At 35.2% G+C, this 18,625-nt stretch overlaps 1 protein-coding gene across 2 annotated transcripts in view; it reads left to right on the top strand.

The window, feature by feature from the left end:
- TRIM24 (tripartite motif containing 24) overlaps positions 1 to 17,730 on the top strand; it is a 99,523-nt gene extending 81,793 nt beyond the window's left edge. For both annotated transcript variants that reach the window (XM_038559427.1, XM_038559426.1), the window contains exons 10-19: positions 1,160 to 1,333; positions 5,189 to 5,362; positions 7,486 to 7,621; positions 8,338 to 8,410; positions 9,476 to 9,644; positions 12,290 to 12,618; positions 13,442 to 13,574; positions 14,632 to 14,706; positions 15,663 to 15,812; positions 16,613 to 17,730. In XM_038559427.1, coding sequence (XP_038415355.1) covers positions 1,160 to 1,333; positions 5,189 to 5,362; positions 7,486 to 7,621; positions 8,338 to 8,410; positions 9,476 to 9,644; positions 12,290 to 12,618; positions 13,442 to 13,574; positions 14,632 to 14,706; positions 15,663 to 15,812; positions 16,613 to 16,822 — 1,623 coding nt within the window. In that variant the 3' untranslated portion in view covers positions 16,823 to 17,730. The remainder of the gene's footprint in view (positions 1 to 1,159; positions 1,334 to 5,188; positions 5,363 to 7,485; positions 7,622 to 8,337; positions 8,411 to 9,475; positions 9,645 to 12,289; positions 12,619 to 13,441; positions 13,575 to 14,631; positions 14,707 to 15,662; positions 15,813 to 16,612) is intronic.
- The last annotated feature ends 895 nt before the right edge of the window (positions 17,731 to 18,625 follow it).

The following is an 18,625-nucleotide window of genomic DNA, read 5'->3' as shown; positions in this document are numbered from 1 at the left end:
TATATAGTTTAGAGAGCCTAAAAATAAGTATTTACTTTGCAGTAAGTTGCTAACCAGAGAATCAGTTCACAATGAAACTGTGACTGACATACAAGGCTACCTTTTTTCTATAACACTGATCTCAATTTCCAGGGCTAGCATTTATGCACAGAGTAGGCTTGCCTTCCCAGCTCTTGCCCTGTCCTGTAACCCACCAATGTTGTCCTTGGAGGGTTTCCATTTGAAATCTCTTTTCTTCTAGGGAAATTCATCCTCTCATGTGTAATTAGTACCTTAATCAACCCCCAGCTGAACACCAGAACGTGGTGAGGACATCGCAGAGTAGATTTGGATTAAAGCTCTAGTGCTGCCTTTTACTAGCTGTGTGACCTTTCTCAAGTTCTTTAAGCTTTCTAATATTTAGTGTCCTCACTTGTAAAATAAGGGGAAGGTGATAATGAAGTAACATATGTAAAATGCTAATCACAATGCCTGGCATGTAGTTTGACCTCAGTAAAATCTAAAGCTCATTAATTTTTAAATATTATTAATATCAGCTGTTTTCATTATTCATAATTTATTGGTTGAGTGCAAACTTTGGATCCACAGTGCTTGAGTTTAAGTTCCAGCTTCATCTTTTATTATCTTTGTTAATCTGGGACAGGTTATTTAAATCTTCTATACCTTGGTTTCCTTTTCTGTAAAATGAAGAGGATCCCCGCCTCATGGTATTATTACGAAGATTAAATGAGTTCTATCTTGTAAAGCCCTTAAAGCAGTACTGGCATGTAACAACTGCTCAGTAAATGCTAGCAATTATTATTCTACTATCGCATTATTTTAGGAGATCCAAAGAGGGCAGTTCTTTGCAAAATGTAATCATCAGGGACTTAGAATACCGAACACAAATTTTTCCTACCTCCTAAGATGGCCTAGGTCCAGTCCTTTTGTAACCTACTTAAAGTTGGAAACCCCTCTCCCAAAGCTCTTTCCTGATCAGACTTTTCACATAGCCTATACACATTCTGGAAGGCTGCCTCCTTCCCCCATTCCCTTGTTGTAGAATTAAGTTATTCATCTGTGACTGAGTTGCTACCTTTCTCTGAACGTTAGAGAGTTCTCTATAATTTATCTTTCAAGAGATGATTGTCACTAAATTGGTTTAATTTCTTTTTTCCAGCAACCCCCTCCACGTTTGATAAATTTTCAAAATCACAGCCCCAAACCCAATGGACCAGTTCTTCCTCCACATCCTCAACAGCTGAGATATCCATCAAACCAGAACATGCCACGACAAGCAATAAAGCCCAACCCACTACAGATGGCTTTTTTGGCTCAACAAGCTATAAAACAGGTATATATATTTACTTTCTACAGCTTCTTGTTCTGCTTCTCTATTTTCAAATCACATCGAATTTATAGATAAAGCAATGAAGAGCAAGTGCAAACTTTTTTTTTTTTAAGACTTATTTGAGAGAGAGAAAGCATGTGAACAGGGGGAGGGACAAAGGGAGAGGGAGAGAGAATTCTCAAGCCAACTCCCTGATGAACATGGAACCCAACTCAGGGCTTAATCCCAGGACCCTGAGATCAAGACCTGAGCCAAAACCAAAGGTTGGACACTTGAGCCACCCAAGAGCCCTCCTCCTCCTTTTTTTTTTTTTTTTTTTTTTTTTTAAATAAATGTGAGTTACAAAGTTTATTACAGACAGGCCTCTAGAAACAAAGGTAAGAGAAAGGGTCTTGATTTGTAACTAACAAGAAAAATCAAGCCACTTATATTGGTATTGGAGTGAAGGCCCAGAATAATCAGTCATAGATGGGTATGGATTTTGGCAGTATTGACAGGTGTAGCTTTTAGCTGAGTTCATTAAGACAGAACTGTTCTAACTAATACAGGTTATATTCTATAAGAGAGAACATAAATGAATCTTTAAGTCATTACAAGGAGACTTCTTAAAAACAAACTGACAGTTTTAATATAGGGCACATATATATGTGATTAAGTTAAATATTTAAGGTTACATATTAAGTCTGATAAGGTTTATTATTTATATTCATAATGTTTTCAGGTAAAAATATTTTCTAGATATGACATTACTTTTTCACAATTAAAGATTCTGTCTTCTCCAAGCACCTGTGTCAACAGTCTTTCTAGTTTAACACTTGTAGATTGATTTCAGTTTTCAGTTTTTTTGCCAAGACTAAAATAAGGAATATGATGCTATTTCCATAATTCTCTGACATTCATTTAATCAAATGATTTGAAAATTCTATTCTAAAAATTATACACACTGGGGGACCTGGGTGGCTTAGAACATGATTCTGGAGTCCTGGGATGGAGTCCCACATTGGGCTTCCTGCAGGAGCCTGCTTCTCCCTCTGCCTATGTCTCTGCATCTCTCTGTGTGTCTCTCATGAATAAATAAGTAAAATCTTTTAAATAAATAAATAAATTTTAAAAATAAAAAATATATACACTGTTATAATTAGTTTGGTTTTGCCATAATATCATCAAATTGGGCAGCCCCGGTGGCTCAGCGGTTTGGCGCTGCCTTCCGCCCCGGCATGATTCTGGAGACCCAGGATCGAGTCCCACGTCAGGCTCCCTGCGTGGAGCCTGCTCCTCCCTCGGCCTGTCACTGCCTCTCTCTCTGTGTCTCTCATGAATAAATAAATAAAATCTTTAAAAAAAATAATAAATAATATCACCAAATTTTCTTAAGTAATAGTTAATAAAAATACTTTTAAATAAAAGGCATAGCTCTCTATTTCATCGGTAGAAGGAGATACAAAGGGCCCAAGCTACAGCTTAGCCTTAAATTCTGTTTACTTTCCTAATAATTTTGTGACCTTGTACAAGTTTAATCTTTTAAATGTCATTTGTCCCAACTATACATTGAGTACCTTGAAGAGTTGTGCTGAGACTGAGTGCTAACATATATAGAAGCACCTAACACATTCTGTATACACAAATGTGTACTCTCCCTCATTTATTATTTTTGATGGGTGGACACACCAAGGATGTGTTTTAAAAGGTTTTCTGATCAAAAATGTAAACAAGAATGAATAAATGAACGAAGAAGGAATATACAGTGAGGAATTGGTTTTCAGTTGGTTAATTTAATAAACTATAGCATATTTGCACAGAGAATACATTTAGCTATTCCAAAAATGCAGTAATCTATATATGATTATGTGGGGAAAAACCATGTTCTAGAATTTTTGTGGGGTATTACCTCATTTTTCTGATTGTGTATTTGTTTTATCATGTATATAAACCAGGAAAGATATACTTTATCTTTAAAACTGTGATTATTCTATGGGAGGGGAAGAGGATAAGGGTCCAGAGAAAAAGAAAAGGATGGATATGACGGGTGGGTGGGTGATGAAGAGGACATTCACAGGTTTCTTTATGCATTTTTTCAGTAAAGAATATAAATTAGGTTTTTCAAAATTGGAATGCTTCTGACATTATCACTCTATATAGTGCATAGTCTATACATGACTATGTTGGGGGATTTTTATTTTCCCTTGTATAAAGATACCTCTTAGTTGCTTTCCTTTCCCCCTGTATTTTATTATGAAAAATTTAAAAAATTTTTTTTTAATTTTTTTATTTATTTATGATAGTCAGAGAGAGAGAGAGAGAGAGAGAGAGGCAGAGACGAGGCAGAGACACAGGCAGAGGGAGAAGCAGGCTTCATGCACCGGGAGCCCAACGGTGGGACTCGATCCCGGGTCTCCAGAATCGCGCCCTGGGCCAAAGGCAGGGGCTAAACCGCTGCGCCACCCAGGGATCCCTATTATGAAAAATTTTAAACACAGCAAATTGAAAGACTTGTGTAGAGGACAAATGATTCTAGTTGCCTTCTCATTTTTTATCCATATACTCATCTGTTATTCATCCATCAATTGAGTGTTCTTATTTTTTGATAGATTTGAAGTAAATTGTAGAGAGCATCATGGTTCATCTCTGTACTTGTCATTCCTAACCTCTTTGTTAATGTGTTTATCTCACCTTTTTTTTAACATAAATGACGAAGAGTTTCCTCAGTTGTTTGTTGAGGTTTAATTACCTGCTCATATATAAGAAGTGAATTGAAAAAAAAAAAATCCTGAAAGCCTTGGTCTGGAGCTAATGTCTGATGAGTGAGGTTTCACTCTAGACCTAAGGCTACATGGCAGATTTATTGGGAGAATTTCTAGCATCGCCATCTTTAAGTCTTCTTAGGCTAGTCCAGTTCCCAAAGGATCTTTCTGTCCTCTGCCTGAAGTGAAGGACCTGGCTGCTTCTTGAAGCCAGCATGGGTAAGAAGAGCGTAGTGGGGCCAGTGGCAGAGTGTGAGGGAAGCTCAGCATTCAGTGTAAGTACAGTTTCTTAATCTTCCTTTTCAGTGCAGTACTTTTCTGCCTTCTGGTAAACCTGGTGCCCTTCAGTCAAATGACATTGTTTTACCTGTTTTAGAGAATAAACTTCTAGCCTTCATCTCTGGGATTGAAGAAAGTCCATATTATCTTGGGGTAACAACAGGTAAAGTAGGAAAGGAAGATGAGCTTCAGTGCTTCTTAAACAGACTTTCCCCAGATTGTCTTGTGGTTCAGCCCCAGATTCACCTCTCATGCTTCTAATTTAATTTCCAAGCCCTTAGAGGGTTTGTATAATGTGTGTTCTCTGTTTTCCCCACTAGCTTTATCAAATTGACAAAGTGGTTTGCTCTTTGTCTGTTTTCTTTCCACCTTCCAAAATGGGATTTCTGTCTTCTCTCCAGTTTTCTTTGAGTCAAAAACCTTAAAAATTCCCACATAACTTACATTAGTTTCAGATGTCTCAGATAGAGGCAGAAGAAAATGTATGTGTTTAGTTCTCCATCTTTACCTCAGAGTTGCTGTCTATGTGCTTATATTTCTTTTCTAGTATGTATAAGTTTTCTAAGATGGGTTATTGTGGTTTTCTGGTGCACACTGTTTTCTGATTAAAAAAAAAAGATCAGTGCTTTTTATTTTTTATTTTTGGACAAGATTAATGAAAATTCTATATACCTGTCCATCTTTCCCCCACCTGACACCTTTCCATTCAAATTACAGTTGAATTCAAATAGCAGAATGTGTCTTCTACTTTGTTTTATAACAAAGGAACAGGGATTAGTTGGACATTTTATGATTTGGCCTGCTGATAGACGACCTTTCTCCTTTCTTGCTATTATAGTGGCAGATCAGCAGTGGGCAGGCTGCCGCATCAACTGCCAACAGCACATCCTCTACTCCTTCTAGTCCTACCATTACTAGTGCAGCAGGATATGATGCAAAGGCTTTTGGTTCACCTATGATTGACTTGAGCTCACCAGTGGGAGGTTCTTATAACCTTCCTTCTCTTCCAGATGTAAGTATACACAAAATTTATACTAAGAATGTTTTGAAAATTTTAAGTGAACTTAGATCTGGTACAAGGCTTGAGTTAGTCAGCTAGTATGTTTGGTTTTAAAAGTTATTTTTATTCTTTAGAAATATAACAGGAAAAATAAAAAGATCCTGAGTGCTTAAAGATCCTATAGAACATCTCTCCCGGCACTGAAGTTAAAGTTGTCTGTAAATGAATGATTATTGTGATGGACTAAGGAAAGCAGGGAAGTATAGGGATTTAGAAGAGGTACTGGAAAGTGGAATTGCTGGAATGTGCTGTATTAGAATAGGGTGGTGGAGGGGCTAGAATTGAAGCCTGCAGAAGAGGTAGAGATAAGTTTAACAGTGGAAATGAAAACATTTTCTTCCAGATCATACTGGCTGGTGCAAAATTACCTCTAATTTGTTTTGTGCTAAATATAGGCACTTGCTATCTTTGTCAATATGACTTTTTAAAAATTTTTTTCCAAAGGCAGAAAGTACAACATTCTATAGACAATCTCCAAGTATAAGTTGGCACTTACTTTTACCTTTTCTTATCCTGTAAAACTAGATCATTTTGACACAAACATTAAACACTTTTAAGAAATATCTTGTCAGATTGTAAAATACTTTTTAAGTTTTCATTTAGTTGTTTTTTCAGGTTACTGAGATTAACTCATAATAATTGCATCATTAACCTTACTGGAGTTACTTAATTTTTAAAATAATTACATATACTTTAAATGGGTAAAGTGCATGTATTTTTCATGCATAGGTGATACATAGGAAAACTTTTATCTCGTTCCTATAATTTTAGCTTTTAGGATTACCTTGCAATGTAAATAACTTTTCTTACTTAAAGAGGCAGTAGATCCAGTCATATTCCAGTATGTTTTACACTCTGAAAAGTATTGGCCAAGGTATTGCCAAAAGGATAGTAAACACAAACAACCCTGTGTATTTATCCCCTCCCCTAAAGAGGACCCACGGAAAGTAGAATGGTCCTTCTGCTCTTTTCTCAGCAATCCTCAGATAACCAGTGACCCTTTGTCTCCCAGTCTTTCTCAACTGAAATTCTTCATCTGAACCATAGAATAAAGAAGCTGATTTGAGTAACCATTTTCTAAATTCCCCCCAAATATGGTTCATAACTAGCACAGTTCCAGATGGAGAGTGAAAAGTAAATTCATCCTACACAATCTGTGCCCTAGGATAGTAGGACTTAAGTCTCTTACAGAATCCTGGTTGAGGAAGGCTGGAACCATATTAGAGAATTGAACTTGATTTTAATCACAAAGACATTTCAGGGAAATAAATGGTCTATTTAAGCATGAAAAGTATTTGCATCTAAAGAATTAAACTCTTAGTGGAAATTTATCGTATTTTAGCTAGCGATCAATTAAGAAAGAAGTGTTTCCTTTATACCTATTATATTAAAGCAAGAGTCTATAAAGGATCCATTCTTCCCACCAAATAGTAATAATGTACTTAAATGAGGTTAGTGTTCTAGAAATGTGTAGGTGTGGGCTTACTTCACTATGTAGTGTAATACCAGAGCACCAGTCCTCAGTGTGAGCCAAAGACCTGGGGGTCCCTACTACCCTCTCAGAGGCTCCACAAAGTCCTTTCCCTGTAAGGCCAGATTTTCTTCATAATCTTCAACCAAAACCACACATCACAACAGGTTGCACACAGAAGCAGATATAAGAATCCAGTTAGCTGTTAGTAAGCCAGACATTAAAGAGGTTTGCTAAAATGTGAAACTGTGCTATTTCTCTCATCAACTTTTTAAATTGGCTACCTTTTGTTATTTTTAAATAAGTTAGGAAGTATTTTTTTATTTCAATTTTTAAGGGTGTGAATGATACATACTTTATCCTTGCTCATAACTTCTTGAAATAGTATGTCCTCAGTATATTTACTAAGATGAAACATTAAGAAGATTGAAAGCTTTTTTTCAAGATTATTTATGGAGAAAATATACATCAGAACTTCTCAAATAGGATATTTACATATTTTATTATTTGATAATAATTAAACTATTAAGGTTTTCTATTAAACTTAAAGTAGCTTTTAACTTGCAAAGTCAGGATGCCGTGAAATAATTTCTTTTCTTATAAGATTGACTGTTCAAGTACTATTATGCTGGACAATATTGTGAGGAAAGATACTAGTATAGATCATGGCCAGCCAAGACCACCCTCAAACAGAACCGTCCAGTCACCAAATTCATCAGTGCCATCTCCAGGCCTTGCAGGTAAAAATTAAAATTCTTTTAATTTTGTGAGTGTTTTCCCATTTTTTTTTTACTTTACTTGTAATGACCATTACCCAAACCCCCTTTTGTTGGATGGTTTAAATGAGTCTGAATTTTTGACACTATTTAAAATTAGTATACTTTCAAAGTGGGTAGCAAAGTTTAAACCTCTGTACCTTTTTAATTGAAACTTATAGGCACTAGAGCATTCCCAGGAGGGAATTAGTATTATACTTTCTCTTTTTAATAAGTTTCCCTGTCATGTGGTCTCTCTCTCTCTCTTTTTTTTTTTTTTTTAATGTCTCTTTTTGGATGTAAGTTGACTATGGTCAAAATTATCAGTGTCTGTCACTTTTGATGGTTTTGTTTGGTGTTTAATTAATGTTTAAGAATTTTTAACATACTTATTTCCTTTGAGACAGAAGCACTCTAATACTACACCTAGAGACCTTGGCAAAATAGGTGCTTTAGAACAAAATAAGGAAAGAGGAGAACTTAAGTCATTCACCAGTCACACAAATGTAATAAGGCAGTTATACGACTTAAAAGGAGATACTTAGTTAAAACATAATTAAAATTTCTCTGCCATATTTTGTCATCAGTGTTCTTTCAGTTAGTTTATATTTTAAGTTTATGTTTTAACTAAGTATCTCCTTTTAAGTCAATACATAATTACTAACTCATTTTATAAATGTGAATGATTTCCTCCTCTTCAGGACCTGTTACCATGACTAGTGTACACCCACCAATACGTTCACCTAGTGCCTCCAGCGTTGGGAGCCGAGGAAGGTAAACTGACTTAACCTCATTCTTTTGTATATAAAATCTCTGATTAGATTTCTCTTGACAGTGCTCAGCATGCTCTTGGTACTCAATACGTTTTGAACTTCCTTTATTTTTAACTTTTAAATTAAAAATTTAATAATTATATATTAATTTAATAAGTGAATGGATCAAGTAAATAAAGTGCAGTTTTGTCTTTAAAGGTACAAAATTTGGGGTGGGGTAATATGTTGAAAATAAGAAAATAGGTTTGACTTTAGCCTAATAGCAAAGAAAAAATTTAAATGAACTAAGTATAACATACTCTACCATATGAGAATATGTACAAATATAAGCTTAGGGGGGAAAGAAACAATAACTTTACACTAACTTCAGTGTTCTCTGACTTTAATGGCCAAACATTATCTGCTTTAAAATAAACTCATAGTTGTTGAAATTCTATCTTAACTTACTTGCTTTGCTCGTCTACTTATTATGCTTACAAATTTCCCCTAGATAAAGAACCCCATTCTTAATTTGCCTAATCTATGGAAGAAGCATTCTCTAAAGAGAAAAAAAGTGGCCTTTAATCCTATGAGAACATAGTGGCTATCTGTAAAAGGTTTTGTCCCGCTACCCTTGTAAATAGCAGAACACCAATAACTTACATTTCTAGTTAATTGTCTTCACACTTTGTGACAGTAAATCATTAATGTGAGCCCAGAGTCTCTGTCAATAACTAGAGAAGGAAATGGGAATGCCTAAAAAGAAGACGCCAGCTCTAAGATACTGAATCTGGCTGCCCAGTTGTAGGTCCTCAGAATATTGAAGTCAATTTTCTTTTGATTCAGGTTTTATTTAAATGTCTTTCTAGAAGTATAATGTAACTATTTAGATAGGTTAATAAGTAAAACATTTATTATACATGAAGCTGTTTTGCCTGTAGCAGTTGTATTTCCGTTATGTATCATTTAATGGAACATAGTGACCATTGCTGTGAAGATACAGCATTATTTCTGAAAGCCATTATACTTTGTTTTGAGATACTTAAGGTAGCATTCTTTGATATTTTTTTTCCTTTCTTTCTTATAGTTCTGGCTCTTCAAGCAAGCCAGCAGGAGCTGATTCTACACATAAAGTCCCAGTAGTCATGTTGGAGCCAATCCGAATAAAACAGGAAAACAGTGGACCACCTGAAAATTATGATTTTCCTGTTGTTATAGTGAAGCAAGAATCAGATGAAGAATCTAGGCCCCAAAATGTAATTGCATTAATTTGGGGAATACTATGCCTATTTGGGAGGAAAGAAACTTTTAAATAGCAGATAGGAGGTTAAAAATGCTTGAAATCATTGAAAACTGGGGAATAGTCAACTTCAAGGTTGAATCATTTGAGGAAACCTCTCAGTAAATTAAAAAGGTGGATGGGAAACAGGGAGAAGAGTTTGAAAAATTAGATGCTCAATGAGTTTGGGCATTTGAGTAAAACCACATGGAAGATAATTGCCAAAAAATAATAATAATAATACAAAGAAACTTACTGTAACTGAAAAGCATGAGCATCTGAGTTGAAAGAGCCCATCAAGTACCAGAACGTTAAATGAAAAAAGTACTCAAGTTAGATTATCATCAGTTTTAGGATGCCAGGATTCTAAAAGCTTCCAGACAGAAAAAAATACCTTATACAAAGGATCAGACATCATAATGGCACCATCCATATCTTCAAAATGGACACTTGAATCTGAAAGACAGTAGAGAAATATCAAAATTGTTTTTTGTTGTTGTTTTTAAAGATTTTATTTATTCGAGAGAGAGAGAGAGAGAGAGAGGCAGAGATATAGGCAGAGGAAGTAGGCTCCCTATGAAGAGTCGATGCAGGACTCAATCCCAGGACCTCAGGATCATGTGCTGAGCCAAAGGCAGATCAACTGCTGAGCCACCCAGGTAGCCCAAGAAATGTCAAAATTGTGAGGAAATATATTTCATAGCCAGAATTCTGTACCCAGGCAAATTATCAATCATTTCTAAACATTTTTAGACATCCATGCACGGTCTCAGAAATTTTAATTCTCATGCATTAATTCTCAGAAAGATATTTGAGAATATGCTTCATCAAAAATGGAGTGAATCAAGGAAAAAAAAAGACATAAAATACCAGAAATGGAATCTAACACAGAAAGGAGTAGTTCTCAGTACACAGCTTCTCTAGTACACCATATAACAGAGGGCAGAAGACTCCACAGGGATATATGTAAGGGAAAAAAATGTTTGGCAGTATTGAGAGGCATCTTATCACCCTACTGGAGGTTGTGATAATGACTTAGAGATAGGTGCCTAGAAAAGTAATCAGATGGAAGGAAGGAAGGAGAGGGGGAGAGAGGCAGGCAGGCAGGAACAATTGAATCATAGTAAAAACAAAAAGATAAAGAGTATAGTCATAGTACATTCTGTGGTTATGTAATGAACAATATTTCTAGTACTAATGATATAAACAAACACCTGTATTATACAAATTTAACTAAAAACTAGGCATAATCAGGATAAAACTTGAATATGCATTTAACCAAAAATTGATTTTTTTCAGGATACTTAACCATTGCAGCAGTGATACTGACTTGGAATAGATATTGGACATAAAGTTATACTGGTACCTAATAACTTAAAAAAATAAATTAAAAATAAATCAGTGCTTAATGAAGCAGTAAGAGGGTGGCATGAATGGCATGTAAGTGTGTAAGGAGGGAGAAGGAAAAATCTAATCTCCCCTACTAAGGAATATATATACCATATATTTAAAACTGAAAATATGTTTAAAATTGAATATCTGAGAAATTACAACCTAAGTGTATCAGTTAAAAATGAATAGCAAAAGAGATTTCATTCTTTGAAGTCAATTATTTTCAAATTATTTAGCTTTATCTTTTGTTTTATATCATGCTTTTAAAACTAAATCTACATTTATTACTTTGAAATTTTTTTTAATGTTTAGAAAGGAGATAACACGGGATGCCTGGGTGGCTCAGCGAGCAGTTCAGCGTCTGCCTTCAGCCCAGGGCTTGATCCTGGAGTCCCAGGATCTAGTCCCACATCAGGCTCCCTGCATGGAGCCTGCTTCTCCCTCTGCTTATGTCTCTGCCTCTCTCTCTCTGTCTCTCTCATAAATAAATAAATAAAATCTTTAAAAAAAAAAGGAGATAACAGGTTTTATTATTGATCTAAAATTTTTACTATCCTAGGCCCTAACATAATATTCAGATTCATTTTTTTTAAAGATTTATTTATTTATTTATGATAGACATGGAGAGAGAGAGAGAGGCAGAGACACAGGCAGAGGGAGAAGTAGGCTCCATGCCGAGAGCCCGACGTGGGACTCGATCCCGGGACCCCAGGATCACGCCCTGGGCCAAAGGCAGGCGCCAAACCGCTGAGCCACCCAGGGATCCCCTTCAGATTCATTTTAAAGTTATTGATGACTCCTGCAGAATCGAAATTAATTCCAAGAATTAAAGTACTACACTTTTCTATGAACTATAAAAATTTCAGCAGTAGGCAAATTTTGTGTCTGAGTATAACTAATAGCTCAATGTATTTACTATTCATGTGGTTGACTCTCCATTACCCACTTATTCTCCCATTTCAGCAAATGAGAAGATATTTCTTATATTATCCGCACTTTCTTTCTGCTGATTGTCTGTTTTAATGATAGTTTTTAGTAGAGGTTCATGTCTTCTTTACCACTGGGGACCCTAATAACAGCAATAAGGCTGTTCTGTTCTCATACATATTCACAGACTCTTTTGAGGTAACCAGGTGCCTATAGCAGAGGAGTCTATGGTCCAAAATTGCAATAGTACTAATAAAGAATGTCAGTTTTGAGAAAGAACACATAACTCTTCTTTCCTTGCAGACCAACTATCCAAGAAGCATACTCACTTCCCTACTCTTAAATAGCAGTCAGAGCACTACCTCAGAGGAGTCTGTGCTCAGGTCAGATGCCCCTGATAGTACAGGAGATCAACCTGGACTTCACCAGGAAAGTTCCTCAAACGGGAAGTCTGACTGGCTAGATGCCTCCCAGAAGTCACCCCTTCATGTTGGAGAGACCAGGAAAGAGGATGACCCCAACGAGGACTGGTGTGCAGTTTGTCAGAATGGAGGGGAACTCCTGTGCTGTGAGAAGTGTCCCAAAGTATTTCATCTTTCTTGTCATGTGCCCACTTTGGCAAATTTTCCAAGGTAAGATGGTACTCGCTTCCCTTTCTCACATTCTTTCACTATAATAATTAATGATCATTGTAACATAAAACCTTAGAAATGTAAATAAAAGTTCACTTCGCACAAATGTATACTCCAAGACCTTCAACATAGGGTTTTCAGTACTCTGCTTCCCATTCCCTGTATTTCTCTAAAAATCTAGTCTATTATGAAGAAGGGGGGGGGGGGGGAAAGCCAGTCCTTCGAATTATTACAAAGCATTACCCTCAAGAACAGTGATCCTTATGCATAATAATTGGCACAATAATTGCATCGTATTTGCCAAGCATTGAGCTGTATCATTTACAAATATCTCAAGTACATTTTCAAACCAACTCTATGAAATGCTGCTGCTGCTGATAATGATGAATAGCAGCCATTGGGTCGCTCCTTAGTTCTTCAAAAACTATACTTTTAAAATTTAATTTCACATTTAAAGTTGCAAAAACAGTAATAAGAGCATTTCTTCCTCATGAATCATTTTTGGGAAAATGCCAGTTTTACCTCACATCAGCCATAAATTAATGTGTGTGTTTAGTTTTAAGTGTTTATTTCGTATATGTTTCATGCCTCGTTGACTAGACTAACATTTACCACTTTGGCCCTCACATTGTATTCCTGCTGTTAAGCTCTCCCAGCATGGTGCTGTGTACATAGTCAATATGCATGCAATAAATCCTCAGTGATTAAAATTCATGCCAAACAAACAAATCTGTATCATACATGGTATGGAGGAGGTGGGAAAGGAAGATGGTGAAGAGAGAAATGATGCATTAGGAATTCAGAAATACTTTATCTCCCACAGTGGAGAGTGGATTTGCACTTTCTGCCGAGACTTATCTAAACCAGAAGTTGAATATGATTGTGATGCTCCCAGTCACAACTCAGAAAAAAAGAAAACTGAAGGCCTTGTTAAATTAACACCAATAGATAAAAGGGTAAGTTTTTTTAAACTTTCTTTTTTTTTTTTTTTGGTTAGGTGGATTATTGTAATGCAGGTGTGCCTTTCATCAAAGAAGTATATATTCAATCAAATTTTATACTGACCTCTTTTTTCTTTAGTTTTTTCCACAAGAATATAGGAATCTTGAATAATATAACTTGTAGCTTTTTCTGATTTTTAAAAAAAATCACAATACTGTCTATACATTTTCTAGAAGCTTAAAGGACTATACCTGAACAAGGTAAAGAATTTTATGTGGTCTGTGATGGTCCAGGATTTTAGTCTACCTTTAGTAAATTTGTTTTATTTCTACTATAAATAAGTTTTCTTCCTAACTTGTTGAGAACTGGCACCAAAGAGATGGGTTTTTCTATTTACTCTTTCTGGAGATAATTCCATTTTTTTACCAGATGGTACTGTGTTTACCTGAAAGCCAATATAGTTAACTGTAATTGACATTTAAAGCTACTACATCAACACTTATATAGTATTAAAGAAGTTCTTTGCTAAAGTATTAAGTAAAATAATCAGTATGAAAGTTACTGTGCAAGAGAGACCCAAACACGCCCTACCAGTGCTACATAAAATTTAATGGGATATGCCTCTCAGCAGAGTAGTAGCAAGTGTATGGATAGCACCATGTGCATTCAGAGAGGCAGCCTTAGGACTGGACACACCAGAGACAGGGCTTTGTCTCTGGATCTCTTGATGTACATATTCTCTTCTTGATTGACTCTTAGTAATCCAGGATACAAATTGGAGAGAGAAGTGGAAATTTATTTTTAAAGAGCTTCAAATAGGTTTTTCATGATTCTGATTTTTCATTCCTTCAAGAACTACTTTCATTTATCACATATAACCCAAACTGTTCAAGAGTACATTTCAGTAAATGACTGAAGAGATCAAAACTCTAAGTATTGATATTTTTCTGGTATTCATCTGGTTGTAATTTGGACTGTATTTTGAGACCCATGACATTGATATTAAAAATAAGCTGTGACTTCATTATTTTCTTATATTTTAATGTTATTTAATTTTATTTTTTTGCTTAGAAGTGTGAACGCCTACTTTTATTTCTTTACTGCCATGAAATGAGCCTGGCTTTTCAAGATCCAGTTCCTCTAACTGTAAGTATTAACATCATTTTGTGTATTTTTACAGAGTGGGATGATTGTTGTTTTTTAGAAAGTGCGTGAGCCAGGAGTAGGGGTATAGAGGGAAAGAGAAAAAAATCTTGAGCAGACTCCATGCCTAGTGCAGGGTTCAGTCTCATGACCCTGAGATATGACCTGAGCCAAAATCAAGATTGGACGCTCAACTGACTCAGCCACCCAGGCACCTCAGACAGCTGGATGATTTTATTTTTTTTTTTAAGATTTTATTTATTTATTAATGAGAGAGGCAGAGACACAGGCAGAGGAAGAATCAGGCTCTCCACAGGGAGCCTGACATGGGACTCGATCCCAGGACCCCAGGATCATGACCTGAGCCAAAGGCAGAAACTCACCTCCTGAGCCACCCAGGTGAACCCCACAGGATGATTTTTTTAAACTTAATTTATGAGAATGTATGTTCTGTACCATTCTTTAGTAGTCAGTTTCCTATATCTGAATCTTAAAGGTTTATTAACACAACTGGAATGCTTTGAGCTTGAATACATTTTGTTGTTTACAAATTGGCCCCAAACTTGTATTCATTTCTCATATAGTCTTCTCATCTAGGGTATTTTACCTGTTCTTCTCTGGAATGATTTATTTTGTTTCTCTCTCAAGGCTTAGGCATATATCCTACATTATTGGGGAGAAAACTTCTAATTTGAGATAAAGACTCCCGAAATTCTTTGTACATATTTTGATTTCTATAGGTCTAGACTTCAAATACTAAGCAAACTATAACAGTAGAGGAAGGGATGTGTGTGTCGTTGACTCTAGAAGGTTTGCTGAACAGGTTTCTTTATCAATGACAAAACAGTACATGAAAAAGTAATGAGAAGAACCTGAATTTTATTCTCCTGCTTGGAGAATTTATTTAGGACAGGTAGAATGCAATCATTTTTGTTACAGCATCTCATTTATTTTGAAAGGTGCCTGATTATTACAGAATAATTAAAAATCCGATGGACTTGTCAACCATCAAGAAGAGACTGCAAGAAGATTGTTCCATGTACACAAAGCCTGAAGATTTTGTAGCTGATTTTAGATTGATCTTTCAAAACTGTGCTGAATTTAATGAGGTAAGAAGAAAAAGCAAAAACACAAAAAAACAACAGGAATGGAAAAGTAATATTAAACCACTTTATCAATAAAAGAGATGAAGATCTATGATAACATAAATTTCTAGAGGTTCTAGTTTGTCAGGGAATGAAAGGTAATTAGGAAGACTATCCACATTCCTATTTGAGGGTTTATTATATTGTAAGTGGAAAATCAGATTACAGCTGACAACTTGAAAACAATTTAGAAAATATTTTTATCTAACCTAGAAGCATCCCTTGTCATTCCCATTTTTATTTCTTGAAATGGCACTTCCAGACTAAAGTCTTTTTGATGTTGATCTTGAAATATTAAAGATGTGGTCACAATAACTCTGATGTTTAAATTTTCTCAATTTTTGATCTGTCAGTTTATCTAAATATCTGTCAGACTTAACAGCCTTTTGTTTATGGTTTTTCTCTATATGGTCCTTGTTCTAGAGTTCCGCATTTCATTTAATTTGCTTTAAAAAGCACTTGTTCCATGACTCTAATTATGGCATCTGATAATTTCAATTTGGTAATACAGTCATATAGCTATTGCTACTTGATAGAATAATCCAGATGAGTCCAAGTCTTTTATTTACTTCTTATCTGACCTTCTCTAGACTTTGTCTAGCCCCAGCCTATTGTTTACTTTATATCAGTGATGATACATAAACATTTTCCCAAAACTTGAATTAAAAGGGAACAAAAATGTGAGAAGTTTACTTTTTTTTATTGGTTGTTGACTGTCGAAAATACTGTATTTTTTAATTCATATTTTTATTTTTATCCAACAGCCTGATTCAGAAGTAGCCAATGCTGGTATAAAACTTGAAAGCTATTTTGAAGAACTTCTAAAGAACCTTTATCCAGAAAAAAGGTTTCCTAAACTAGAATTCAGAAATGAATCAGAAGATAATAAATTTAGTGATGACTCAGATGATGACTTTGTACAGCCCCGGAAGAAACGCCTCAAGAGCATAGAGGAACGCCAGTTGCTTAAATAAGCAACATCAGTGGCGTGTGCTGGTTTTTAGATTTTTTGTTTTTGTTTTTAAAAAACATTTTGTCGGTAATTTTAACATCATTACAAAAAGAGTTTGTGACCACTCTGTAAGTTTTTGATGTTTACTAGATTTTTATTTCCTTAATAAACCATTTCTTTTAATCTTCTTAAGAAAGAAAAAAAGGGAAGGTAGGAAAGAAGTAAAAGGGAGGGTGAAACAAGGGAGGAAGGAAGAAAGCATCAACCACAAAAAGACATTCTTCCTACTTCTTGGATTTCAGAACTACAATTTGGAGTGATAGCAACTATAGAAAGGAAATAGAGTATGTATGAACTCTTAAGTTGAAAATTTAATGTGGTTTGGATGTGTGCATTAATCCATTTTTAGAAAATACCACTACCTGTTAATTATGGCCCAACTATGAGTTAGGTGTACTGTACTTAAGAACAGTACTCCATGAACATGAGTGGTAATAAGAGTTCTATCCTAGAATGCTGACTGGTGCAACGAAAAAGTAGATTAGATGCTATTAAGAAGGCACCTAACAGTATATCATGTAAGATGGTAACTGTATTAAAGAAAAAGCAGGAAAACAAATGTTTGATTTTTGTTTTGTTTTTTTCTTGTCTGTAGAGGTGTTTGGCATAGCAGGTGTTCAAAGCCATTTTTCGTACATTTCTAAATAGAACTTCTTCCACTGAGGAAGTAAGTGTACAATGTTTGGTTTGCTGTGTGTCTCTGTGTGATTTGTTGTTTGCTTTTTAACTGTGCAGGTGATCCTTTTCTAACAAGACTCATTGTTAGTGGTAACTTCCCAGAAAGTGAAGTAACAACAGTGTGCGCCATGTTTGATGTGAGGATTCTTCAACATATATCCTATTGGGCATTAAATATAAGTTCCCCTGAAAGGGGCTAGTATTGTGGTTTTAATCTTTCTTTATAATTTGGAATAAAAATGTGTTGTGGAATTTGGCAGCAGGCAGTTGGAGGGAATTGTAATGAAAATTTAATTTTTTCTGAAGCTTCTATTTCCTGTTTTTACAAGTCAGAACCTCAAATTGACTATTTTATCTGATCTTCATTCAGAATTTCATTTTCATTCTCTTGATAGAGATACAAAAGCCCGCTCTTCTGAGAGTAAGCATGGTGTTAATGAGCCAGACAGACCTCGCTAGTGGAACTGACATTCATTCATTCCTTTTGCTTGTTCAGTGTCAAAGAAGGAAACTAAATTAAGATAAAAGGGAAAAAATGGGCCATTTGCTAAGTCAACATTTGACAAAATATTTACACATGAAGTTTTTCAAAGTAACCTTTATAAAACATTAATTGAGGAAAGTTTTCTCTTTAGGCTGATAGAATAAAAATATAGCTGAACTGAAAGAACCTCAGTCATCTTTGGATCATCATGGTATCATCTCCCATGAATTACACCTAGAGAACTTGCTTTTTTCCACAAGGTATTACTTCTTAAAATTGACAATTTGAAAATATTCATTGGGTTTTCGTATATTGCTAAAGATAAAATATGAGAAAATTTAGGAGCAATAGCTGTAGACTTAGGTCTTGTCTTAGGTCTATGTTGGTTACTTATTAGTGGTTAAAAAATTAATCACTTTTCCAAATACATGTTTCCGAATAGTTGTTACATTATTGTGAATATGACATTTGACATTCTCCAAAGACTGAACAAATTTTGATAACAGTACATATACCATTTAATTGTCTTTTTTTCTAGCATTTTTAGCTCTGCAGCTGTAGAGATTTTGCTAATAAGTTTATTATTGGTATCTCAGAATACTG

Source organism: Canis lupus, chromosome 16, assembly GCF_011100685.1.
Source record: "Canis lupus familiaris isolate Mischka breed German Shepherd chromosome 16, alternate assembly UU_Cfam_GSD_1.0, whole genome shotgun sequence".
NCBI lineage: Eukaryota > Metazoa > Chordata > Mammalia > Carnivora > Canidae > Canis > Canis lupus.
This window is presented reverse-complemented; position numbering and strand designations above follow the sequence as displayed.